Genomic DNA, 27,754 nt, shown 5'->3' with positions numbered 1-27,754 from the left:
ATATACAGTCTATGTATCAGACCCACATATCAGCTTGTACACAGTCTCTAGTTGTTTTAATTATGACAGAGTAGCTGTCAAAATGCTCTATATGTGAACTGTTGCTGGTTTTAATGAACAGACTGTAGATGATCCGTGATCTGAACAGATTTTGTCTCTCTGACTTCTAAACGTCCCTATCAGCCACACGTTTTCTGTACAGATTAAGCCTTTAAATCAGACAAATTGCAGTTAAAATCCCTCCGCTTCAAAATCAAAAAGTTTACAGAAAACGTCATCATGTTGAGGCAATTGTAACCAATCAGCTGAGAAGCCTGCATTTCCCAGCATGCTCTGGGTCCGTCTGGGTCTTGCAGTTGGTGAAAAGCAACTGCGCTGCCTGTGTCTCAGAACTGCGGCCGCCTTGCTCTTGTGAGATTATCGTTGCCTACTTGTGTATGACATCAGAGCAAGTCGGGATCAAGTCGGACACAAATCTAATCGGCATGCAACGGGCGGTGATCGGTTCTGTGCAGACTTGGCTCAGCTCGAACAACATCTACAGAACAAAAGCTGCCACTTGCCGTTGACAAGGAGCAAAGGGAATTTATGTTGGTTAGAACGAATAAAACAAGGCTTTTTTTCAGTCAATTTTTAGGCTTTTATATCATGTATTTTGTGTTTATCAGGGACAAAAGAGAATTAAACAAAAGTACAGGAAGTATGCTGCTCTGAAACACACAAATCTTGTCTTTATATGAATATGATAACTTAAAAAAATGGCAACATACAACACTTTGACAGAATGAAATCACACAGCTAGACCTAAACAGTCCTTAGTGGCTGGTCAGATGTATTTGCCAGCGTGGTTTGTTAACGTTAGCGGTGTTTGCCAGTACGGTTGTAGCGTCTGTAGAGGAAACGGATCCTCTTCTCCAAGTTGTGTTTGTCCAGAGTCATCATTCTGTCTCCCATCATCTTCTTCTTTCTAATTAAACGCTGCAGTTCGTTACCTTTGAAAGCCTTCAGCCAGCAGGGAGCCATAATCAGGTCTTTGGGATGAGCTTTAAAGTCTCCTGCAGACACAAAGTGAGGAGGTCAGAAGAACTCATCAGGTACCATGTGAGCCATACATACACAATTTAGCTTTTCAAACTGCCTCCTAAAGACTCCTTCTGCAATTGTAAGCACTGTATTCACACTAACTCATTCTTAATTCTTCATCCAAGTCTAGTAACTAAAATCATTACCTAACACATGGCTTCGGTACTTTGGTTGTCCTATATTTACAAGTAAGCGTAATCAGTAAAATAATTACATGACGAGATTAATCCATATGCATGGTATATCCTAACGGTTTTATTACATACTAAAACAGTCTTCTTTTTACAAAGCCAACATAGACAAATTCCACAGTATTAAATAGACTTTAACTGGTTTTGGACACTTACCTAAGATGCCTATGTTATCATAAACTCCATACATGCTCCTCTTCTCAGTCCACCTGTCCACCTTCTTCAGCTGAGGGATGGCATGCATCCTAATCTGACAGCATGTGCCTGAAGAAAGCACATTGTTCCATGTCAGTATTCAGTATCGTTTGCACATATACTACATTTAGTTTGGCTGATTAATCAATAAAAAATAAAAAATGCTAACTTCTCAAATTATATATCACCGTAAACTGTAACTATTTGGGTTTTAGACTGTTGCTCAGATAAAACAACACTTTAAAAACAACACCTTGGGGCTCAGGAAAAAAGCAATGGATTATTTTTTTTTATTTTTTTTAAATCAACAGATTGAAACACTAACCAATAATGTACATTTACAAGCCGACCTTACAACTAACCTCGGGTTATTTATTTTTTTCACTCCACTTGTCCCTGTTTACACTTGCAAATAGGAATCTAATCATGATTCATTGTGTTGTTGAACTAGTTTTGGATCCTTAAGTGGTGTGTTTATTGTGCTGTTGTAAGATCTAATTTCTCAAATAATCATGATGATCTAATTGGGCAAATAATCATTGAATTAATGGGCATGCGTGTCATTAAAAAGAATCAAAAATGGCACAAACTGTAGGCATCCAAAGTAATAATGCTGCGGCAGTACTGACACAAATACAAACTGATTTAAGTTAAACATTAAAACTACCGTAGTAATATTACTCACCAGTAGAAATGGTCCTGGCTGTGTGGAGCAGAGTCGCAGCAGACTGACAGAAGGACGCTCCAGCTTTCAGTAACCCTCCCAATACAGACATGTTTCTACAACAACACAATAACTATGAACTTCACATGAAAGGTATTCAGTTAACGTAAGTAAAGTGGGTATTTGACGATTATCATCATTATCAAACACTTATGTTTTCTTTTGCATTGACCCTTAGCTTTAGCTTTACCTGGCACAGTAGCTAGCTACATCAAATGCAATATTATGAACATTACAAGTTTCAATGCCCAGCTAGGATCTTGTGCCACCTAGATATTTTGTTATTATTAAAGACTTACGCGGTATAAGTATAGCCTTACGCGGAGATACAACACTTAAACGACATTTTATTGAGGCTTTAACATGCTCTTAGTGGTCGACTCCATCTTATTCTGTGTCCCACAATGCATAGCGCTGGTACCGTAATGTCATTAGAGCAGCGCAAAAACATAGTTTCGTATCACCTTATTTTTCACCCAGTAGAGGGAGATATCGGTACAGAAGGACAACGTCCTTGGATAGACAGCCAATGGAAGGAATGTTATTGAAAAAGCGCGATTCATTCTTAAACGTTTGTCAATTGTATCCCAAATGATGTCTAGTTGACCTGAAACGGGCTAGGACGGGGGTAACAAAACACATAGACTAGGCTACAGGGTCCAAGTGTGGATGGGCAAACAAAAATATCTTGTAAATTATAATAATTTTTAAAACATAATCACACCAAATCCAATAGACACACATAGGCTATAGGCTAGTAACAGGTAAACAAACAGGCTAAGATACTAAAAAATAGCCTTTTGCAGTTGCTCCATATGCCCAAACTAACCATTTGAAACACCAAAGGCACACATAACAAAACCAAAATAAACGACCCATTGTTTTTATTTGACCATAATTTTTTTATGATTTTTTTTACATACTATATTGTGACTTTTTTATGAAAGTTTCTGCCATCCTATAATAAGAAGTTTCAATAACATGCTTTACAATTACCTTTTTTGTGACATACTATGCTATGGCTTTTTATGATATATTAACGACATGAGATTTGGTATGGCATTTTAGAATCAGGGTACATGCACAAATACCTCAGGGATTTTGTACACCTAATATTACTTAGCATAATGTCAAGGTACTTACACACATGCACACCTATTCAATTAGGGAACGTTTTTATGATATACTATGACTTTTCTATGACTTTTTATGACATACTATACTCTGACTTTTTATTACTTTGGTTGATTGATACTTTGGGATGTGTTGTGTCGTTTTGTGATCAGGGTACATAAACCTACATTTAGTCAGGAAATCTGCACACCGGATACATTTTATGATGTACTAGCTTAGTAATATATATTTTATTAAGGTTTTTATTTTATACTATACTATGATGTAATACACTATAAGTTTCCATACTATACTGACCCATATGTTGACATTTTCAGGGAAACACAACAGTCATTGACCTCATCAGGTACAGTGATAAGTCTGCATTCAGACAGGAGCTGGCTCTTTGGTGTGGTCAGAACAACATAGAGCTGAATGCTCTCAAAACTGTGGAGATGACAGCGGACTTCAGAGTGAGCCCCCTATCCCTGCCGCACATCACCAGACTTAACAACACTGTGTCTGCTGTGGAATCTTTCAATTTTCTGGGATCCACAATCTATCGTGACCTGAAGTGGACGTCCAACATCGACACCAACAGGAAAAGGGCCCAGCAGAAAATATACTTCCTGCTCCAACTCAGGAGCTTCCATGGGCCTCGGGAGCAGCTCATACAATTTTCTTTGCAAAATTCAGTGTGTTCTCTGCATCTCCATCTCTGTTTTGTTTGGATCAGCCAAACAGGACAGGAACAGATTGCCACAGTCAGGGCTGCAGAGAAAATCATTGGTGCCACCCTGCCCTTCATCCCTGACTTATTCATCTTCCAAAGTCAGGAAATGGGCTGAAAGAATCACTACACCCTGAACTTTTGCATTGCTCCATTGTCTTATAGAGCTGTTTGTTTAAATGTGTGTGTGTGTGTATGTATGTATGTATGCTGTGGTGGAAGAAGTATTCAGATCCTTTACTGAAATTAAAGTACTAATACCACACTGTAAAAATACTCTGTTACAAGATCCTGTATTGAAAATGTTACTGAAGTAAAAGTATGTATGTATATATCATCAGATGAATGTACTTCAAGTTCTAAAAGTAAACATACTTAGTGCAGAAAAAAACATTTTAGAAACTGGAAAACGATTAAAACAGTTCTGTCAATCACCTAAGTGTTTAATCGGCTAATTATTTGCGCTGTGCTTGCAGGCATATTTGTTGGGTAGTTTAATTTATGATAATAATGTGTTTGTGTGTAAAAATCTTATTTTGTAGTAGTAAGTAACTAAAGCTAAATTATATGAATATTATATATATATATATATATGTATATATAGATATATGCAGATCATTTTACAATATATTATAGTATGATTTTTATAACTTTTTTTGACAACATACTATGAGTTTTTAGACATACTGCACTATGATTTTTTATAAGATAATTTTTTGCAACATGTGACATTATGACATGCTGTGCTATTACTTTTTCATCACTTTTTTTGACATACCATACTGTGACTTTTTTGTCACTTTTTTTCGGCATACTATACACTGTGACTCTTTTTTTCCCCACTGGAACAGTTTCTCTTCCAACAGCACTATCGGATGTTGACAGATCATTTGCATGTTTAAGAGGTTTTAAGGGGCTACAGAAGGAAAAGACAAGAGGGAATGGCAAAGATTGATACAAAGGAGCTCCAGTTCAAACATGCTATGACTTTTTTTATGAGATTTGTATGAGATACTACACAATTACTTTTTATGTACTATATACAAACTATATACTATGACTTTATACTATGTTTTTTTTGACGTGCTTTACTATGACTTTTTTATTACTTTCTTGACATGCTATGCTGTGACTTTTTTTATCACTTTTTTGACATGCTTTACTATTACTTTTTTATCACTTATTCTGACACACTACACTATGACTTTTTATACTTTTTTTTGACATACTAGATAATATGCCTTTTTTCAAGATGATACACCAGGACTTTTTCAACATGCTGTACAGTTACTTTTTTTGACATACTATATTATGACTTTTTTGACATACTATACTATGACTTGATTATCACTTTTTTGACACGCTATACTATGAATTTTTTGTCATTTTTTTGACATACTATACTATGACTTTTTATCACTTTTTTGCCATACTATACTATGACTTTTTTGACATACTATACTGTGACTTTTTAATCACTTTTCATGAGATTTTAACAAAATTCACAGGTTCAAACCTGCCTAAGGTAAGCCACACAGGAATGTTTGTGTTGGCTGGATGTGGTTTCATTGGTGGATTCATCATAGATTTCAACATGTGAATTTCCAACATCGATTTCAATCATCATCTTTTTCACATCTATGACTTTCAGTGACTTTTTTGACATACTATTCTATGACTTTTTCATGAGATTTTTTTGGACATTCCCCTGCTGGAGCTGCTATAGTCTGACATTTTGACATACTATAGCCTACTATGCCTTTTTGTACATATTATAGTATGATTTTTATGATTTTTTTCAACATATTATACTGTGACTTTTCTATCACTTTTTGACATGCTATACTATTACTTTTTCATCACTTTTTTGAAATAGTACACCATGACTTTTTTATTACTTTTTAATATACTATGACTTTTTTGACATGTTCTACTATGTCTTTTTTCATAGTGCTTCATTACAACGTTTTCAATAAACTATACTATGACTTTTTGACATGCTATGCTATTACTTTTTTACAATTTTTTTGAAATGCTATACAATTACTTTTTCATCACTCCCACATACTATATACCATGACTTTTTCATGACATGCTATACTAGGACTTTTGTGACATACTATACCAGGACTATTTCACTTTTTTGCTAAATGCTATACTTGGACTTTTTGGCCATGCGATACTAGGACATTTTTCAAAGTGCTTCACTACAATTATTTTGATATATTATACTATAACTTTTTGACAAACTAAGCCATGACTTTTTTATCACTTTTTTTCAAAATAGTATACTTTGACTTTTTTATCGCTTTTTTAGAAATGCTATGGTAGGACTTTTTTCAACATGCCGTACTGTGACTTTTTATCACTTTTTTTCGACATACTACACAGACTTTTTTTTATCACTTTCATGAGATTTTCACAACATACTATTACTTTTCAAGACTTTTTACGACATACTATACAAAGCCTTTTTTGTGTTCACATTAGGAAAATCCTTTAATAAACAGATGGCAAAACTGTGGTTTGAACCTATAACCTTCAGGCTGTGACACCCTGTCTCTACCAACAGAACTGAAAGATGTTGATGAATCATTTGTGTGTTGTAGAGGTTTTAATAAGCAAAGTAAGGGAAAAGACAAACATTTCTTTGCTGGTTGATGAAGGTGATGTTTCTTTCTTCTAATTCTCGGAGATGGTCCAGTGGGGAATGATGCTGAGTGACATCTAGGAGATGCCACACAGGAGTGTTTGTGATGGATGGATGTGGTTTCATTTGCATTTCAACTTGCAAGTTTCCAACATTGATTTCACCTTGCATATTTCCAACATTGATTTCATCTATGTCACACCTCTGATATTACTGACTTTTTTGACAGACTACACTGTGACTTTTTTACGACATACTATAGTATGAAATTTTTTGACTTACCATACTATGCATTTTTGGACATACTGAAGCAGGATTTTTATGACTTTTTTGATGTACTATACTATGACTTTTCAAACACTTTTCAACATGCTATACTATTCTTTTTGTATCACTTTTTTATTACTTTTTTCGACATACTATATACTAGGACTATTTATGACATTCTATACTAGGACTTTTTTCACTTTTTTAAAAAATACTATACTGTGACTTTTTTGACATGCAATACTATGTCTTTTTTCAAAGTGCTTCATAATGACTTTTTCAATATACTATACTATGACTTTTTTGACATACTATGCTGGGAATTTTTTCACATACTACGCTATGATTTTTTTTAAATCACTTTTTCGACATGCTATACTATTACTTTTTTATCATTTTTTTGAAATGCTATACAAGTACTTTTTTATCACTTTTTTTCGACATACTATATACTAGGACTTTTTTTTACTTTTTTCAAAATCCTATACCAGGACTTTTTTGCCATACAATACCAGGACATTTTTCAAAGTGCTTCACTATGTATTTTTTTCATATATTATACTGTGATTTTTTTTGCAAACCATGCTATGACTTTTTTATTAGTGTTTTTTTCAAAATGCTATAGTATGACTTTTTTTCGACATGCTGTTCTGTGACTTTTTTATCAGTTTTTTTCAACATACTATATACTATGACGTTTTTGAAATTCTATGCTATGACTTTTTTATTACTTTTTATGAGATTTTCACGACATACTATTACTTTTTAAGACTGTTTTTGACACACTATACTAAGCCTTTTTTGTCTTCATGACATAGTGTATTAAAGGCATATGCTTTCACAATAGGAAAATCCTTTAATAAACAGAAAAACAAATGGAAAATTTGAGATTTGAACCCCAACCTTTAGACTTAACCCTTTCTCTACCTACAGAGCTGTCAAACGTCGATGGATCCTTTGCCTGTTGTAGAGGTTTAAAGGGGCAGCGTAAGGGAAATGACAAACATTTCTCTGTTGGTTGATAAAGGTGATGTTTCTTTCTTCTTATCTTTGTAGATGGTCCAGTGGGGAATGATGCTGACTGACACTCAGGAGATGTGGGTTCTAACCCGTCTAAGATGAACCACACAGGAGTGTTTGTGATGGTTGGATGTGGTTTTTCCTTTTTTCATTTTCTTCGACATATTACACCATGACTTTTTTATTACTTTTTTTATATACTATGCTTTTTGTTGACATGCTATACTAGGACTTTTTTGACATACTATACTATGACTTTTTCTTATCAATTTTTTTTCAAAATACCATACCATACCATACTGTCATCACTTTTTTCAACATGCTATATGACTTTTTTGACATGCAGTACTATGTCTTTTTTCAAAGTGCTTCATTACGACTTTTTTGGTAAACTATGCTATCACTTGTTTCTCACTTTTTCAAAATGCTATAGTATGACTTTTTTTTATCAACTTTTCAAAATTCTATACTATTACTTTTTTATCACTTCTTTTTGACCCACTAAATACTATGACCTTTTTCGACATGCTATGTTATGACTTTTTATCACTTTTAATGAGATTTTCACAACATACTTTTACTTTTAAACTTTAATGAGATACGGTACAATGACTTTTACCTCATGTACTATACTATGACTTTTTAAACTTTTATGGCAGCATTTGCATGAAATCGTATAACAGCATTTTTTACAACTTTTTATGACATACCATCTTATTACTATTATAACTTTTTACACTAACCTAAACATGACATGCATAATGCTTATAACATTTATTCTGCATCATAAATGTTGTGTCTGTTTAAAGGACTGAAATGAAAAACAAATTAGTCTATACCATTATTTTATTCCAGTCTCATGCCTGGAGAATGACAAGTACCTTAACACAAAGCATGCATCATGCATTATTATGTGACATTTAAAATACTGTACACAAAATTGTTGATGACTTTGATCTTGGGTTATCTGTAAAACATTGGGGCAAGACTTTCCTGTATATATTGATAATATAAGCTCATCCAAATAAGTGGATTTCAGTCATGGCTGCTGTTCAAATGATCACATTTCATAATTTAACATGCATTGTTTTGATGCAAATCTATGAAAGGGAGGAAAACAGAAAATAAGTCATCCCAGCTTAGACAGTGAAAATCTTGGATACATTTTATAAACATGTAGTACAATTGGGTATTTTTTATCTTCACATTTAGAGTGGTTACCATGTATTTTTCAGTTGGAGACCCTAAAGTTTGCGGGGTTTGATTCCAGCAAGAAATAATATCTTTCTGATCAGTTTTAATTAGTGAGATTAGCTGTTAAACCTTTGGCTGGGATGAAAACATGATCATTTACAGACCTCCAGGCTTTTATTATTTCTTTCACTTCATACATACATACTCAAATACACGCACGCACGCACACGCACACACACACACACATACGCACACACGCACACACGCGCACACACACACACACACACACACCACACACACACACACACACACACACCACACACACACACACACACACACACACACACACACACACACACACACACACACAGACTGATACTTTCAGTCTTACTTTTAACAAGCACTGGGTGGAATACTTTGTCATTTTCAAAGAAACAAGTGTAGCAAAACAGATCTTTGTCTTATTTTTGTTTTAACTAAGGCATCAGTGAGTGTGATTCCATTCAACTCTAACAAAACAATACTGCAGTAGCCTGTGCATAGAGGAGGTTCTGCCTTACTGTAATTGTACTGTGTTTGTCTGCACCTTTAATTTAATCTGAATTCAAATAATGCTACAAGACCATGTGGATTTTTGACTTCCTTTTACATTTGCAAAAACCTGTTGCTGATATACTTTGGATCCACATGCATCATAGATACACAGTCATGTTTCCATCTTCAACTTCACAGCGCTGAACATAATGTTGACTTAACACATTTTGAAAGATTTCTGAGCAGGGCAGCATTTTTCTAATCTATGCTCTGCTTCCTCTGCCAGTAAAACTCAGTGGAACATTGTATTTCATCACCTACACATACGTGATATAATCATATCAGTTATTGAAATTAAACCACAGAAGTGTTCACAATAAGTCAAGACGGCTGAAGCCTTGGTTTTCTCAACATTACAAAACTAAAGATTGCGTCTGTGGCAAGAGCAGTTGTAATACAATATGAGAGCTTGAAGCAGGAACAAACTACTCATATGCTGAAATTCTACAGAAGCAATCTGATTTGACTATTTTCCAACTCATCCTATTAACATAATCATCTACATTACCTCAAGCTAAAAGCTCAATTGTTTCCACAGGAGGGGCATTTTCCTTCACATTACCTCCACTTCATATTCAGATACAGTGTAGGTGATAAATGTCTGCTGTGGGAAAGACCACCTCACAATGAGTGACACACACACACAACACTAAGCTTCACAGATACAGTTTGAACTGGGTATTTTTTTGTGTGACAAAGCCACAGCCAAAATAAATGACGCTGACACTGAATTTAATTTGTTTGGCATGATGAGGAAGTTCTGGGATGAGATGAAAAAGATTTAAGACTTACAGTTTCACTCACCCAGCAGTCACATGGCTTTTGCATGGTGTCTCCACAAAATGTAGAAAAGCAGTTCTCTTGTTTCACCCACACATTCTCAGGTGTCTCTTTCCATCTGTTTGGCAGTCTATCCCTTTATGTGTCTTTCTATGTATCTATCTAGTTGTGCTTATACAAAGGTGTTCCTTTTTAAATTAGAGTTTGTTAACTTTTCTACAAATTTAATTTTTAAATGCAAAATCAAGTGAAATATGAGCTGTCAATGTCAATGTCATTTTGGTTTTTATAATTGTACCTTTTTTTACTTAAAGGGAGTCCTGTGTCACAACCCAAATATTTATAAATAGATAGATAGATAGGTAGAATAGAATTCCTTTATTGTCGTTATGCACAAGTGCAGTGCCTGTGCAACGAGATTGTGCACCCCCTTCACAATGTCAACACGTAATGTAAAAATATGAAATATAAGTGCAGAAGAAGAAAAAAGAGAGGGGGCAACTATATACTGTACACATATAAAATAGTAAGGAAGATAAGGGGTTTGTTTACACATTATGACAATAATATAGTCATTGGTGTATCAAAAGTCCTGAGTATTAAAAATAGATAGATAGATAGATAGATAGATAGATTGATAGATAGATAGATAGACAGACTTTGTTTAACATTGTCCTTAATTGTCTCTTTATACTGTATACCTGCCTCCACCATTATCCACAGGAAGAGTTATAGTTGTTGATAAACACATTGATATTTGCACGCAACTACATACATGTGTTGTAAATTATTTATTAAATCTTAATGCACTGCCTATAAATGCCAAATGAGAGTTATTAATTATGACAATACATATTGAAAACACAAACAGGGCTAGCACCAGTTGTAAAACAAACATTTCTCTATTAACATCAATCTTAAAATACTTACAATGGAATGTTGCAATTAAATGCAATGATGTGTTAACACCTAGTCTATCAAACAAAAAATTGACTGGCAGTGTAGGCCTGTTTCTACTGCAGCAACAATATAAGAATTGACGAAAAGGAAAACAAAGAAGCGAGAATGGAGGTGATGATTCACTTTCATGAACATCCACAAGAACACATGCCATGCTCCTAAATGACCTTGTTCTCATCATACTGATGATGATGATGATGATGATGATAATGATGATAATGATGATGAGTTTTGATGAGAGCTGTGAGTTTACCAGTGGTTACAAACGCAAGTGACTGGCAGTGACGGAGGATGAGCGAAATGGTGGTTTGGCTTTTGCAGTTTTGCCATTTCGATTTCAAAGCAAGTGGAGCTTCCGTGAATGATTATTCCTGAAGTGATTTGTAAACAAGTAACATTCACTGCCATATGGAGAATTATTGTAAAGCAGCTTAAAACTCATTTGGTGAAGAAGCATCTCCAAAAAGTAACTGTTTTGAAGTACAAATACAGTATGTCTAACTTTAGATGCTACACGGTCTTATACTGTGCTTTTGTCTTGTGTAAGCGTTGGCTTGCAAACTGAGTAATGTTACAAATTGTTAAACAATTTACGTGGTGTGAAGGACGGAACAGAATTAAGTAGAGAGAATCCGTGGGAGGAAGTGGGTCTCCCTGTTTACATCTCTGTCTCACAGTTTCCAGGCTGACAAAGACAGACCGCATCAAAGCCTGGCTTGTCGCTGAAGTCACATGAACAGCAGAGGAACTACCAAACACTCCCCCTATCAGCACCCACGAGTTTATATATACCTACCTCATCGACCCATTTCACAAAAAAACATCAGAGAGCACGTCAAGCAACGAAGGACTATAGGAAGTAACAAAACAGAGCAGGGAGAGGTTCAAGCGGGGAAAAGAGATTGAAATTTAAATGTAATTTCTTTAAACATTTTAGAAAAACAAGTATAAAAACAGAAAGATGCTGTTGGAGTATTTCATCTTTGGGCTGATTACCTTTCTAATGCCAGGTAAAAAAAATGTACCATAATGTTTGTAACTTTGGGTGATAAAATCTTAATCAGGTTATTTCTACATTTATTTCTGAACTGATTGTTTTCGTGTTTCTTCCCCAGGGGCTCAATGTGAGGAAACGGAGGTGTTTGCTGAAGCAGGCTCTCAGGCTGAACTACCCTGTAAATGTAACCCTTCATCCCGCTTTATCCCCTCAATTGTGTGGAGTAAAGCCAACAAAGGGTAAGACTTGTCTTTCTGTTTGCTGCCTCTGCTCATTTACATCTTTTTCCCCTCCATGCTATATCTATCCAAGTCCAAACACCCACAAATCCCTCAATTCTCCACCACCATTCTTACCATACCTCCTTCAACTTCAAACTTGTATCTACATGCTGGTGACTCTTGATTGTATGTGGCACGTTTCCATCCACAGCACTGTTTGGAGAAAGCAAAAGAGCGGTCTGCAGTACTGGGGCTCTAGCTGGTCATCAAAAGGCAGCCACCGCGTACAATCCCCCCACGGCCAGTTTGAGAGTGGAAATTTCAACCTGCAAATCAATAACGTGATGGGGGAGGATGGAGGAATTTACTTCTGCAGGGTGGAACATGGAGGCGATTTCGCTGTGAACGTGGTCATACTAAGAATCATTGAAGGTAAGAAACATACATGAAGCCTTAAGAACCACAGATGTTTTGACTGCCTGAATTTAAATGGTGGATTTCTTTACAGCATCCCAACAACTCCATAACAACCTATATAGGTATTGACAAGCTAAGATTGAGCATGCAATAATTCCATCAATTACTGATGACAAAAAAAATCATTATAGAATATCAAATTTAGATATTACACACTCACGACTCTTTACATCTGTTTCTGAAATTAGCTGCAATATATCTTTACAATCTCATCCTCACCTGTATCTTTTACAGTGTCCGTCTCTTCATCGGTTTCCGTATGGGGGAACGATGTTTCGATTAGCTGCAACGTGACCCCTTGGCCTTATGGAGCCTCTGTGCATTGGACGTTGAACAACAGCCCATTTGAGCCTCAGACTGAAAATGCATCAAACAAAGATACCACTAAAAGTATTGTGAGGGAAAAGGCGACAGCAAGATTGGCAGGAAACTGGACCTGTGTTGTGGACTACAAGGGCAAAGAGGGGCGAGCTTCGGCAGCCCTGACTGTGAAGGGTAAGATTTAATACTTAAAGAGATGTAGAAAACTGTATTATCTCAATAAATAAAGCTGTTTGGTTTGTGTTTTTCTCTTAACCTCTGCTCTTTCACTCCCTTTCTCTCACAGGAATCATCCACCCATCTAAAGACAATACTCAAGTGTATGCTGCCTTGGCATCTACAGTCACACTCCCGTGTGTGTTCTCCCCTGGCTTGATCCCCTCTAGTCTAGTCTGGGAGAAACTGAAACCTGAGTTTCTTTTTGAACCTGGTCCCAGTCGCCTTCCTGCCTCTTTCTCTCAATCCTCTCCATTCTCTCAGCGACCCTTTGATAAATCTGCCACTTTGAAAGAAGTTGGGTTTGAGGATGAGGGCAGGTACAGATGCTCTGGCACCATTGAAGGACAACGGTTGACTCGAAATATGCAGCTTGTTGTTGCCAAAAGTATGTTAACATGTATTCAGTTTAAGCTTGAGTATCTTTTTTTTTACCATCCACACATTTAAATGTCTTGTTTTTTTCTCTCAGTTGATATCCTGTCAAAGAAAACAGGCTCTGTGACACTGACCTGCCAACTGACCGACACAAGCAAAGTCACCAACTATGAGTGGGTTCATGTGATCTATGACCTCAATGGCACCCAGTCAGTTAGGTCCATCCAGAAGGGAAAGACCCTGAGTATAAGCAAGGCATCCGAGGAGAACCAGGGTGAATGGACATGTCGTTTCTATGGGAAAGAGGGCATTTTGGGAAATGTAACATACCACATTCAACTAATGAGTAAGTAGATTTTTTTCTGTTTATGATGTATGAAATAAATATACTCAAAATATACCAACATATTGGATTGATGCCCATGCAAAATGTCATATTGTGCCTTTATCTGACTGTTTTCATGTTGTTTTTCCTTCACAGGTCATCTGAGCGGACAAAAGTCTTCTGGTGGCTCACATAACACCGCTGCTGTGGTTGGTCTTAGCTTTCTCCTCCTTGTTCTGCTGCTGATTTTGGCTCAGATGTACAAGAACCACCAAAGGGTAAAGAGCTTATTGACAGCACTTTCCAGACGTCTTATAAATATAGTATTTTTCCTTGAAAGATGCAAAATCTTGAAATTATGTCTTTGTTTTGAGACAAGTCACTTGATTCCAGAAAATCCTTTGCATGAAGTTCGCTGGAAAGAAATGACCTTGATTTTACATGGAAAATGTGTTTTAAAAAATTAATACAAAATATGTAATGCTTTTGAAATTGTGATACGTACTGTATATGTGCACAATCATACATCCAACAAAATTAAATCAATTTGGATTTTTTTTTTTCTCAGAGGAAAAGGATCTTTCAGTACCCTGCGCTGGAGACCATTGTTCATACTGTCTCCAATGAGCGGGAGGAGAGGAACCGAGTGAAAAAGTAAAGACACATTAAAGCAAAATGCAGAAGGAATGCAGAAAAGATCTCACAGTGCTAAATTGGAGTAAGATCTATCTTCTTTATGCATGTAACATGTTGGGAGAACAATTTTTGTAAATAGAGTATTTTCAGAGCAGACAATGTAGCAGTGTTGTTGTTGAATTTAAAATGTGTATTATCCTATTTGAGATGTATCTGTTTTTAAAATTATTCTACTGTAGGTGAAGAGTTGTTTATATAAAGAATAAAATGTTTCACAAATAAAGTACATTTAACAGAAATGAAGCTTGTTTATTTGTTACATTAAATATAATCTGAAACTCGCAGATCAATGAGAGGGAAAATTATCACTGATATAAATACTATATACATTTAAAAAAAGTTCTATCATATATTTACAAAAACACTGACCACATGTTTATGTATTATTCCAAAGAATTGCATTATTTTTGCATTCATTACAGATTAATTTAATTAAACTGTTATTGTTAATTTTTCTCAGAGTAGTTCACATTCACAGACTGAATTTTGAGTTTGCATGATGTCGGTTATTTGTCTAGTTTTGTAGTGACTACAAGGCTCTGAGGTGCAGCTTCAGGGCTACACCTGACTATATTCTCCTTCTTCTTGCTCTGAATGTCCGTGGATACCCAAGAAGGACAATGATCGGCTGATGCTCTCCATAAACCCTTCGCCTCCAGGTTGTAAATGATCCATGACTTCATCATCATCAAAGCACCAACCAGACCAATCCACATTTACTCCATCTGAAAAGTCACTAAAGAAGGTGAAAGATGGAAATAGAAGGTCAAAATTAATTATTTTATAACATGTTGTGTGCATGTACTTTCTCTACTACTGAATACTGTATGTGCTCAGGTATAATCTTCCTTCAAGAGTTGCTACTCTGCCTCAAACTGGATAATGCATTGTGATTTTATTATTAAAGCATAAACTTATTGCTGTCTAAGAAGCCCGCTCATTTGACAAGGATAAAATACCTAAAAGAAGTACTGACATGCAAATTTATACATAATGCATTAAAAATGCACAAGGATGTAATCTTTATATTATTAAAATAGACATAGAGCTTAAATAATGATCATATAAATATATTGTGTATTGTAATTATTGAATTAGTAGAAAGTAAGGAAATAAAAATTCAAAATTTAGCATAGCAAGCAGATTGGTTTAGCGTCCTGGGGAGTTTCTGATGTGAGCAATCCACAATTTAAATGATTAAAAAACGTTTTAGCAAATGTTTTATTAAATATTCAACGTGTTAATTTAGACCTTAGCACACAGTGGTTAGTAGTTAGAAACATGAAAAATGCAGGGTAATTTTATGTTTCCATTCTCACAGAACATTACCAACCTACTCAACACTGACAACTGATTTCATTAGTACAGATTTGACAGTGTGAAAATAAATTTCCTAATTAAGGAGAATGCAATTACATGCAACTAACATTGAGTAAAGTATTAAGAGGACATGCATTGAAACTGTGACTGTGGTTTGAAGCCAGAGAAGTAAACCATCTGTCGTGGGATGCCAAGGAAAAGATCTGCACTTAAGGCCGTAAATGGAAACTTTTTAAACTATCTATGTAAATTAAAGAACATCCAAATTGATAGTGATAGTAATAAAGCAGCAAGGTGGAATTCCTCTAAACAGAGGACCTGGGCTCTTGTCAGAAAGCATCCACCCTGCTAAAGTGTCCTTAAGTAAGACAATGAATTAACACAAGCATCAGGGCTGTTGCTCTGTAGATGGGTACGACCTATTATATTGTAATATTACAAATATTTTGATGTTGTATGTTTCTAAAACTATGACTATTACAAAGTGGATGTACTGCAAGCAGAACTGTGACTTTCAGGGCTCTACATTCTCTGCTAATTCGATATTTGCCTGTTCTGAGGCACAAAGATTGAGACTGCTAAAGCCATACTCTAATTGGGAAAGAAATGATGCCACTCATCAGTCACATGTCAATTTAATGAATTACTTTATATTTGCCTGTTTTCTGTATTCCTGGAGGCTTTTTTGAGTTCCCAAAGTTCCCAATGTAATGCCTATTTCATTGGTCTTACAGTATTTCCATTACTTGTTTGATAAATTGACTTTGTATTCATTGTTTGGTGGGCTCCTGAACTACTCCACTGCTTTCTTGGAAATGTTAGTTTTGTAATGGGAGTATGTTGCTCATGCCATTTGTTGTAGCTGGTCTAAGTTGTTTAGTTTACTTTAGTTTTTTACTGTGCATGGGCAACCAAATCATAAATGTATTTATTTGGAATTAAATCCATACACGTTAATCAGTCAAAAAATTGAAAAATGTTAAAGTAAAGGGCACTAGGTCAAACTAACCTGTTCTTCTTGTCATCTTCATATCCATCCACCAGCTGCTCCTTCCATCCTTTACTCACGGTGAGGGCTCTGTGTCTCATCAGCTCCACCTCCTCCTCCAAGTCTGTGTCTTTGTCTCCATCACTGGGCGGTGGAGATGGTGTGGTGGAAAACGAGGGTGAAGGTGGAGGATACCTTGACTTTAAATTGGCCATTTTTAAATTTCTCTCTCTTTTGAATCCATCTCTCTCTTTGGCTCTTTCCAAAAGACCCTCCAGAGGCGAGTGGTGTCCAACTGGATTATGCCTTGAGATGGGGAAAGGTACATCATCTCCTTGAGGTAATGTGTACAGACTACTTGAACCCTCACAAAGTCCATGGCTTCCTTTGATGATAATGTTAGGAATGGAGGCACTCCTTTGGGTTTTCACTCTCTCACAGAAGTTAAGATCAGAAAGCTCAGATTCAGACAACGTTTGGGGATCTGGAGAGACTCTATCATGCATGTTCCATGGCTTCAGGGAGCCCAGCTTTAGCACCCGGTGTGAAATTGAGCCAGGAGGAAGAGAGTTTCTCTTCAGGTCACTGTTTGAGTTGGGGAGAGAGGAGTTGTTTGAATCGGACCAAGCCTGTTCTGAACCATGGAAGAACTGCCTAGACGTCTGATAAGAGGAGCCCTGAAGATTACTGACTGGCCTCCTCCTTCGTAACCCCGGTGACCTCAGAATTTTGGAGCAACCCCAAATCTCTGGAGAAGTCTCCACGTGTTCAGACTGAATGTAGGAAATTCTCCTGGAGTCCTGGTTAACAGATTGGGAATCAGAGTCTCTCTTTGTTGATATGTCTCCTTCTCCTGGTAGTCTAAAAACCTCAGGCCCCTCCCTGGATATTGCTGGTTCGTGAGGAGGTTGTAAAATACTATGTTCATCTGTTGGGTAGTCAACATCTGGATATAAGAAAGCATGTGGTCCAGTTGTGTTGTATCTTGATGGATCAACTTCAATACTGTGAGTGAAATGATCCAGATTAGGGGCAGAGTGCACTTTGTGGTTCCAGATCAAGCTTTGCTTTCCTGTTCTCATCAGAGATTCAGCCATTCTATCTTCATCTTCTGTGTGGATCCCAACTTTGTCTTCTCTCACTTCCATTTCTATCCATTCATATCCTTTGACTCTTTGTTGCTGAACAGCAAAGCCCTTCTTCACAAATTTAGAGCCATTGTTGATGGGCTGACGGGGTTGAAAAAAAGATACGTCAGCATTGTTATTGGCCACATCACCTAGAGGTTGTTCCTCTGCTTCTTTATACGCCAACATCCCATTTATTGATCGGGGGATAATAAATTCCTCTCTAAGTTCATCCACAAATTTCTCTTGTCTTGATTGAGTAAGAGGTGGTTCTTCTCTCTCCATTTCATCCTTCTTGGCTTCTGTGATAGGTTTGGCCTCAAACTGCTGGATTTTGCAGTTTTCCAGTTGTCTGTTGCTCTCTGTCTGTCTCAGATTTCTCAGTTTTTCCTGAAAACGTAAGGATCAAATAAATTACTTATTGTGTTATTTGCAATTTTGTGTGTACAGCCATGCTAGTCACTCTGTGAGGCTGTTTTTTGTGCTTTGAGCTAAATGCTAACATTCTTAGAATGACAAGGTTAACATGCTGATGTTTAGCAGGTTTAATGTTTACCATATTCATCATTGTAGCTTAGCATGTTAACATGCTAACATTTGCTAATGAGCACTAAACACAAAATAGGCTACAGCTAAGGATGATGTAAATAGTATTAGTTTTGCAGGTATGTGTATGTGGGCAAGTATAAGATTGAAATGTTGACAAGTTCATGGCACTGGAGGGAAAGTCACGACTTTGCCAAAGTCAGAAGTGTCCATCCTCTGGGGACCGTGAATGTCGGCACACAATTTAATGGCTATTCATCCAGTAGTTGCTGACATAGTTTAGTCTGGACCAAATTGACAGACAAGTGACAGACAGTCGCCCAACTTTGGCATCCAGCCACACTGCTACAATGGCAACATTACAAGTTAAAGTAGACTATCATTTCAAAAAGTTTGTTAAGAAATGTGAGCTACTATCGTTCGTTTTTACCTTTGCCTGGTTGATGGTGGAGACCCATGTGGAGCAGCTCTCTGATGTGCTGGCTGCAAATATGTAGACATTCATAGCACTCCGAAGCTCACCTACCTCCACAAGAACAAAGGAACCTGAGAAAGGAGGAGGGATAATTATGGGATCTATAATATATTTAATCCAGCTGTCTTGTATCTTGACCATTAGAAAGTTACTCACAGCCATCTTTCAGTGCTATGCAATATGTTCTGTCGAGGGCCAGAGGAGGTCGAACTACCTTCAGCCGCTCTCCTTTCTTCTGGACTTTGGTCATTAGAAGCACATCTGAGAAAAGTAGAGCCACCACCTCCAGCTGCATTATACCATGTGCGAGGAAACATGAAAAAGTCACAAAAGTAATGACATGATAATGGTAATGATGCTTTTAAGAGACTGAATTAAATATATAGTAACTGATGCTCACTTTGCTGTCTTTTCTCCCCCGAATCTTCAAGTTTTCCTCCAGCAGCAGCTTTCGAACAACTTGTGGACCTACTCCGCTGATGGGGCATGTTAGGTCAAACTGGCAGATCATGCGGACATGCTGTTAGTAGAAAAACATATTAAAGCCCATATTAGTTTACTTTGGAAAAAGCTCAGTATTGTTAAGAAAAGTAAAACAATCATATTTTACCTTGTCAATGTCTTCATTTAATCCCTCCACCTCGTATCCCTCCACCCTCTGAGCAGAGATGGTGAGAGCAAGTTCCTCATCTTTTAGCTTCAAGTAGTCATTAATGCTCTCCAAAAAACAGTTTACACTGGATAACTGGAGAAGAGCAAGACACACTGGTTAGAGGGAGTTTTGTTATTCTGCAGAAAACAAGTAAGTTGCGCTGAATTGAACAGCTTTGGCGATTCAAAAGTTCCTATTTCATCCCTTAATTCAGGCAGGAAAATATTTACTTGTCACTTGAGAAAATGTTACCCAACTTGGGTTTATAAAATCTATGCAGATTTCTGATTTTTATTTGTATAAACTACATTTCTCTGTTCTACACTGCACCTAAAGTAATACATAGTGAAAAAAGTGTAGCTTGTTTTCCATTTCACTTAAAACAAGGGACAATGTTCCTTGCTTTTTGTACTATGCCTAGAAGTTCTTGCCGTACTGATGTGGGGTAAACTCTGATATTAAAGGAGTTGCAGCCACTGTAACAGAAATGAAAACAAGCCTTTGTGCACATGTTAACAGATGTTCACAATTCAAAAATCTTCCTACCATGCCTCTGAGTGTGTGCTGTGCATGAGGATCCTGGGTAGTTTTCAGTATTGCCTTGAGCAGCAGAGGGTACTTTGTGATCCTTTGATGGGGTTTGGCCTGCATGTCCCCGAGCCGCATCCGCTCACACAGAGGGTGAGTCTCCACCCACTGGATAGAACAAAAACATCACCTCACTTCAGTGCTTCTGATTAAAACTAGTTTTATTACATAGTGGCTTGAAACCATAAATTAAATAGTATTTTAAAAGCCTGAATTTAAAGGTTAGGTTTACCCAACTGAATTCCCAACAGCATCCTGCAGTAAGCTAAATAGTATCTAGCCACAGCAGCTTGGATAGTTACATTTTTCTTCAAATTCAATATTAACTTATCTTTACATAAACAATGTACCAGTTGTGCTATTTAATCCTCAACCCTTACTGCAGAGAGTTTTAATCATTTTTAGTAGAACATCCCAATGAATTCACAGGGAGGTCTTTTACTGGGTTATTTTATATTTCCCACCATAGTTTTGGAGTGCTGGTAAAAGACTGAAGCCTTGACAAATAAAACCATATCTACAAAAACAAAAACAACACTTCCACAAGGGCTAAGTTGTTTTTGTTTTGTTTGAATTGGATGAGCAGACCCTTTCACGCCCACCAACTACCATTTCCTGGTAAAATGTCTCTTTAACTAAAATATCACCTCCCACTCAAGTTGACAAGTGTGATGCTATGACATAAGTGAAAGAGCTAGTGTGAATATACACATTTACAGTAGTACATTAGATAGCACTGTTAGGGTCCCTCTCTATCAACATGCTATCGAAATTACAACTTTTTGTCTTTTCTTTATCTAATTTGTTCATATTACTTATCTTTTTATCTTTATTTGTATATATTTCTTATCTTTTATATTATAATTGTTGTACTTGTCCTTATTTTACCGTGGGTAAGAGAGTAACGTATTTTCAATTGCTCTGTATGTCTGGCACATATTGCATAATTGACAATAAAGTTGACTTGACTTGACTTGACTTGACTTGACTGAATGCCTTGCACAACAATACATTCTTAAAAGCTGTGGTAGTCACTTTATTTCTGGCATTGTTGGGCACAAATTCTATAACTATCTTATACAACATGTTGTAAGTGGAGTGGTCTAAGAGAAAACTAGAGTTCTGCACCTCCTCTTGGCTCTGTTCAGGCTTTAGTTGGTAGACTTTGGCAAATCACAGGTTATTTCAAAGAGCGTTTCTATGAAAATGCATTGCCCGTGCGACAGAGAGGGGAGGGTCTAGCTGCAGGAGAAAGTCTCACACTACTTAAAATCCTTGCATTTCTTTTGCTTTCTACCCTCTGCAGCTTTAAGGTGCTGTTGAGTCTGAATCATTTTGTCAAAAATGTTGGTGTGACAAGTGGTTGCCTTTCAGTAGGCGGTTATAACAGGTTACCCACGAGTTTATGAAAACATCCTAAACCACACACAGCGTCACCATTAATAACAGTACATTTAGTCATTACATCAAATTCCATACAAGTCCACTTAATGGTAATAATGGGGTTTGTGTGGGTGCGTATTTGTGTGTAAGCTTAAATCCTCACATGAACATGTTTGTTTGCATGGTGTGCATGGTGTGCATGTCTGTGGCTTACTGCACCTGAACGTAAGTGAGGAAATGTGGGTTGCTCTCGATGTGCCGGCGTGTGAACTCCAGATTGTTTTCCTCCTCCCAACAGTAATTCTTATATGAAAAGAAGCGCTTGTGGAACTGGGGACAAACAGAAAAGGAGGATTAATGGCAATGTAAAGATTTTTTATTGAAAAGTGACATTACAAGTAAAAGTCCTACTTTAAAATAAAAAATTGTGCTTAAAGGACAATTCCGGCGCAACATGAACATGGGTGTTAACAACACATGGGGTTGCGCTAAAACTGGTCACATTCGACTAGCATAAAAACAAATTCCAGAGAACGGTCGACTCTGTACCCATGTGTTATTAACCCCGAGGTTCATTTTGTGCCTGAATTGTCCGTTAACAGGGCTGTACTCAATATTCAGTAAAAAAAAAATCTGTTTCAGATACTGACACTTAATGCACTCGTGTGTGTGTGCAGCCGACTGGTTATCAAAACAAGGAACAGAGAAGTTAAGATTACAACACACACAGACGGAGGGTGAATTCATCCTCTGTTCAGGATGTCTTCACTCCATTATATCTTTACATAGCAAATATTTTACCAGACTTTGTTATGCATCAAACACAACTCGTAGTGTGTGTAATATTTTATTTATCTTTTTATAAGTCCCACCTTGACTAATTTTCTTTCTTTTTCCCTCGTGTTTTTAAGTTGGTGATTTTGTTTTTTGTGTTTATTCGCTCTTTCTCTTCAATCAAATCAAATCAAAAGAGAATTCGGGGAAAAACAAGAGTACGTAACTGTTATAAGCCAAATGTACTACAAGAGTGCTCATTAGGCAGTAGAATGTCTATATATTACATAGTACACAATTGGATTATTATTTCTGATCCTGTAAATTGTGACAAGCATAATTTTGTAGCTGGTTAAGTTGAAGCTTTTTAAAAATATTATAAAAGCAGGTGGGAAACATAATTTACATGCACAAATATAGCTTCTTGCAAAAAAACAGGTAACTTTAACTGTCAGATAAATGTAATGGAGTAAAAAGTACAATATTTCCCTCCCTGAAATGTATAACGGAAAATTGAAATTTAAGTAAATTACTTCAACAAAATACTGTGTGTAAGTAAATGTACTTGAGTAAGTGTAGCAATAAGACACAGAAACACATCTCTGAATGTGTTTGTAATGTATCTTGCAGACAATGAGTTCATACCTGCAGGCAACCGGCCTCTAACATCATGGGGTCAAAGGGATTGCCTGTTCTCCGGACTTCGTGTAACATGGGATAAATCACCTCCTGCCAGAACAGCTGGTGTGCTGTTAGGATGGAGGGAAGGTTGGAGAAAAGCAGCTCAGGGGTCACCTGTCACAGGAGGAAGTCAAGACAAAATAGAAAAGCATAGTGTTAAAACTTAACTCCCCTGCTTTGTGATATTTTCCGTCTTCTCGATGGAAATCTGCTGTTGTGCTACATTTTCCACTTGTGTGTTGTATTCTGTGTCAGCCTTAGCGGATGTTCTTGTTATGCCAGTCAATGTATGTCAGAAGTATGCAGATCAGTGGAAAATAGGACTGCAGATTAAGTATTTGTGTGTTTCCATTTGAGATGAGGCTACATGCTCTGCAGACTGACTGACCTCCAGGAGAAATCCATGCTGGTGCAGGTTGACTAGAGCGGCAATAACCAACTGTATGAAGCAGATACAGCTTTGTTAAACATCCTGTAGAAAATCCCTTTTCAGCTATCACATACTGTACATACTAATACATATTATTAGTATTTAAATGAGACTTTGACAGCTGGTAAAGAATGACACGTTACATCTTTGATGACAATGAGCTTGTTGATGTAGGTGAGCTCAGTGTGGACAAACTCCCACAGCGCCTCCTGTTGGTGTCTCTGCATCTTAGACATCGTCTGATCATTAAAACAAGATGGAGAGAGTAAATAGAAGATTAGATGAATATTACAGATATTTAAGGATGGTTTAAAATGTACACTGAGCAGGTATTTTACGGTAAGAGCAGAAGCATTTGAAGGATACATTTTTCTCATTGTCAACAAATCCACTGAAAATAACAAAGTAAATCTCTTAATTCTTACCACTTTCTAAGCTTGTTGTAAATCTTTAAAAATAGGTCCTCAAAATTGACTTTTGTATTTAACAAAAAATACAAAACAAATTCCTACAACTGCTGGGAACTGCAAGTTGTAATAAACGTTACTGAAACAGGTGTTTTATAGTGCTTTTGTTGGATTAGGGGGTCAGCTGCGGATATGGTACTTTTGTGAGTATTTACAGCAGCAGGATAATGTTTGTGGGACTGACTCAAAATAAACTACAGTGCCTGTGTTTATGGTAACTGAAAAACTTGTTGCCCAATGGCTCATCTATGTTTTTTTCATAGCTTTGCAGAACAACGGCGCTGTGTGGTACAGAGAATTAAACTAGTTGATAGTAGGACCAATTCATTATTGGGTTAGGTCCTTATCATGGGATTTGTTGACAGTAAGAGAAGAAACAAATTATTGTTGATTTATCCTTTAAGGGCTCGTACTGAATGAGAGTGCACTATATTGGTCCAGTTCTTTTCCAGGGTTGTTCCTTGACTTTCCTCCTTCCACCTCCACTTTAGATTGGCCGGTAAAGCGTAGGCCCCCAGACCCTGCTTTAACATCTCCAGCTGACCTCGCTCCTGATGGGTTGTTCAAGACAGTGAGGACAAAAATAAGAAGGTAGAAGGATACAAAGAAAAAACATATAAGTCAGGGAGAATAAAGAGGAAGCTTTGATGTTATAATGACTCAGTAATTTCTTAGAACCGTTACTGTGAATACTTGCGGTCAGACATTTCATTATAAAAGGTGCCAACAGAGTAGAACAAGTTGTGCTGCAGTTTTTTGGGTTGTTGGTGTGGGCGGACATGGTAAGAGTATGTCTGTGTCTGTTTCTCAGCATGTCACTGTCAGCATGTAGTGCAGGGAATAACATAATACCTCAGACTTCTCAGACACGCCCTGGCTGAACAGGACCTGTCTCAGTGCACCTCTGGGTTTGGCTCCTGCAGATGATCCCTTAGTCACTGTTGCAAAGTCAGTCACAACCTTCTGCTTGGTCCGCCTCTGAAGAGGGAAAATACTATTTTCAGGTTGTGCGATCCATGTAAGTACTAGAGAATCAATCACATTTCTAAGATGATAAAAAAATGCATAAGATAAAGAAGAAAGTGATCAAGAGATCACATTACATTACATGTCATTTAGCTGACGCTTTTATCCAAACCGACTTACAATTGCAATGTATGTCAGGGGCTGTACGCCTTTAGAGCAACTATGGGTTAAGTGTCTTGCTTAGGGTCACATTGGTTGATGTATCGCAGTGGGAATTGATCTTGGAGTGTCACATCCACTGTGCCATCACCACCCACAACCTTTGTTTTGTTTTAACCTTTGTTTATCCAGGTATGTCGATTGAGAACAAATCCTCATTTGCAACGACGACCTATCACGTTAACACAGTTACACATTCATACCTGGAAGCTGGCCAATACAATCACAGTCAGATCTACTGGCCACTGAGCAGTTGGGGTTAAGGGCCTTGCTCAAGGGCAACTCAGTGGTGGTAATGAGTAAGCAAGAGCTGTTCTTTCACATTCCCCACCCAGATTTTATCCTGACGGTCTGGGGATTGAACCGGTGACCTTATGGTCACAAGCTCACTCCTTTAACCTTTAGGGGATCACGGGAAGAGGCCCACGGATGCCATGTTGCCTCAGGGGAGGGACCCTCCTCCTAAGCTATGCTTCTGTCCCCATGATTTGTGTTTCATGTATGTCAAATCAATAGTCAGTGCCATCAACAGTGTAACACACATTCCCTCTGAATTTTCTCACCAGTTTGTAACAAGTGGACCCTTGATACCCAGTGTACAAATACTTCATTACAAGTAGAGGTCCTGCATTGAGAATCTTAGGCAAACTTATGTAAAAGTAAAGAAGTGTATCAGCAAAATGTGCTTAAAGTAACAAAAGTAAAAGTACTTGTAATGCATGTAAGCTGTATTTCTGTGGTAGTTTTGAGTATCGAGCTATAAATCTGGAAATGCCTCAATCTTCTAAATGCATTAATTCGTATAAATGAATCGTAAAAATAAATGGATTTTTCAATGCAGCAAGAACAACTGTGAAAACAACTTGTGTCAGTATCTTGAAACAAGAGAGATTAAGGCACTGTCACTGCACTGAAATCACAGAGAACACAAGTTGATTTGTGTTAAAACAAGGCAACTAAAATGACTAGATAGGAGGAAGATTTTCCACTGAACAATGCACCAGTTATAGATATTTATCATATTTTTATTATGTAAAATAATGTGCCAAAGAACTACATCTGTAGTACATATGTCAGATAAAGCAGTGGGGTAAAAGTGCAATACTTCCCTGGTAATGTCAGTACTATAGACCGTACAGGAAACTGCCACCCTCACATTTCACTTGCCTGATAGCCAAACGTGTTGAACTTGTGTTTGTCTGCTGACCCCCTGTGGTGATGGTTTATCTCTGCAGCTGCTGTCGTCCCATCAACAACATCTGGTTCTCTGGTTTCTGTGTCGCTTTGCCTCTCCACGTCCACACCATCTCGCCACGGCACTGATGCTTCTTCCATCAGTGAATCATTTCCCCCACCATTTGAGGAAAGGCTGAGGAGAAACATTCATGGTTACTCAATGCCAAAATAAGGTGTGAATGTGTGTGTGTGTGTGTGTGTGTCTGTGTGTGTGTGTGTGTGTGTGTGTGTGTGTGTGTGTGTGTGTGTGTGTGTATACGTGTATGTGTATGTGTGTGTTAGTGTGTGCGTTCATGCACGTGCACACAGAGAGTTTGTTACAAGAAAAGGCTTTACAAGAGTGGGAAACAGAATGTAAGGACATTGTGTGCTTTGTTATCATTTTAAATCGTTTACTTAGACTTTCTTTGCAGGGGTAAAGCTTTATAAATGTGACGTAATCAAAGACAGATGGCAACAAATCAGAAAAGGCCAAACTATTATAAACAACTTGAATTGTTTGACCCTTTTTGCTTCTGGACCGTCACAGTAAAGCATGTCTGCTTGTCACCTGCTTGTTTCATGTGTCTCCTGGTTGTGAACATCTCAACCAAAGATATTTTTTCCTTGTTTTATTTGTCATTTAATGTTTATTTTTATTGGAAGAAACATGAAGATTGTTATATTCTGAGACAGTTGGGCTTTTAAATACATACAAGTCAAGAAGAAAATGCATACAAAATGATACAATACAAAATGAAAAAACAATACAATAACCACCAGATCATTCA

At 37.1% G+C, this 27,754-nt stretch overlaps 3 protein-coding genes across 4 annotated transcripts in view; 1 reads left to right on the top strand and 2 right to left on the bottom strand.

The window, feature by feature from the left end:
- Positions 1-629: 629 nt before the first annotated feature.
- Positions 630-2,642, bottom strand: mrpl51 (mitochondrial ribosomal protein L51). 2 transcript variants are annotated; one of them, XM_032518852.1, is made up of 4 exons: positions 2,493-2,642; positions 2,155-2,249; positions 1,431-1,538; positions 630-1,055 (listed from the first exon to the last, which is right to left on the bottom strand). In XM_032518852.1, the coding sequence occupies exons 2-4, from the start codon at positions 2,243-2,245 to the stop codon at positions 859-861; spliced, it is 396 nt and encodes a 131-aa protein (XP_032374743.1). In that variant the 5' UTR covers positions 2,246-2,249; positions 2,493-2,642; the 3' UTR covers positions 630-858. The 2 variants fall into 2 exon arrangements, with proteins under 2 accessions (XP_032374743.1, XP_032374744.1); XM_032518853.1 differs by having other exon boundaries at positions 2,429-2,616.
- A 7,100-nt stretch (positions 2,643-9,742) lies between these two features.
- Positions 9,743-27,754, bottom strand: part of plekhg6 (pleckstrin homology domain containing, family G (with RhoGef domain) member 6) — a 34,684-nt gene continuing 16,672 nt past the window's right edge. The window contains exons 3-17 of the mRNA XM_032518609.1: positions 26,916-27,117; positions 25,416-25,541; positions 24,977-25,114; positions 24,240-24,335; positions 24,055-24,105; positions 23,631-23,780; positions 22,431-22,541; positions 20,787-20,936; positions 20,199-20,333; positions 19,989-20,108; positions 19,745-19,877; positions 19,544-19,659; positions 17,462-18,957; positions 15,197-15,868; positions 9,743-9,753 (exon numbers count right to left, since the gene is read on the bottom strand). Of these exons, the coding sequence (XP_032374500.1) occupies positions 15,691-15,868; positions 17,462-18,957; positions 19,544-19,659; positions 19,745-19,877; positions 19,989-20,108; positions 20,199-20,333; positions 20,787-20,936; positions 22,431-22,541; positions 23,631-23,780; positions 24,055-24,105; positions 24,240-24,335; positions 24,977-25,114; positions 25,416-25,541; positions 26,916-27,117 (3,202 nt within the window). The 3' untranslated portion in view covers positions 9,743-9,753; positions 15,197-15,690. The remainder of the gene's footprint in view (positions 9,754-15,196; positions 15,869-17,461; positions 18,958-19,543; positions 19,660-19,744; positions 19,878-19,988; positions 20,109-20,198; positions 20,334-20,786; positions 20,937-22,430; positions 22,542-23,630; positions 23,781-24,054; positions 24,106-24,239; positions 24,336-24,976; positions 25,115-25,415; positions 25,542-26,915; positions 27,118-27,754) is intronic.
- On the top strand, positions 12,278-15,229 carry lag3 (lymphocyte activating 3). Its single transcript, XM_032518731.1, has 8 exons — positions 12,278-12,511; positions 12,617-12,737; positions 12,931-13,151; positions 13,431-13,691; positions 13,804-14,121; positions 14,206-14,457; positions 14,593-14,714; positions 15,005-15,229. Exons 1-8 carry the CDS (start codon positions 12,463-12,465, stop codon positions 15,092-15,094), a joined length of 1,434 nt encoding a protein of 477 aa, XP_032374622.1. The 5' UTR covers positions 12,278-12,462; the 3' UTR covers positions 15,095-15,229.

This window comes from Etheostoma spectabile, chromosome 6 (assembly GCF_008692095.1).
Source record: "Etheostoma spectabile isolate EspeVRDwgs_2016 chromosome 6, UIUC_Espe_1.0, whole genome shotgun sequence".
Lineage (NCBI taxonomy): Eukaryota > Metazoa > Chordata > Actinopteri > Perciformes > Percidae > Etheostoma > Etheostoma spectabile.
This window is presented reverse-complemented; position numbering and strand designations above follow the sequence as displayed.

Coding starts and splice junctions, on each gene's coding strand:
- lag3 (XM_032518731.1), top strand. CDS start 12,463: ATGCTGTTGGAGTATTTCATCTTTGGGCTGATTACCTTTCTAATGCCA. Junction 14,458..14,592: donor ATACCACATTCAACTAATGA/GTAAGTAGATTT, acceptor TTTCCTTCACAG/GTCATCTGAGCGGACAAAAG. Junction 14,715..15,004: donor TGTACAAGAACCACCAAAGG/GTAAAGAGCTTA, acceptor TTTTTTTCTCAG/AGGAAAAGGATCTTTCAGTA.
- mrpl51 (XM_032518852.1), bottom strand. CDS start 2,245: ATGTCTGTATTGGGAGGGTTACTGAAAGCTGGAGCGTCCTTCTGTCAG. Junction 1,539..2,154: donor AGCCAGGACCATTTCTACTG/GTGAGTAATATT, acceptor TGCTTTCTTCAG/GCACATGCTGTCAGATTAGG. Junction 1,056..1,430: donor TGATAACATAGGCATCTTAG/GTAAGTGTCCAA, acceptor TTGTGTCTGCAG/GAGACTTTAAAGCTCATCCC.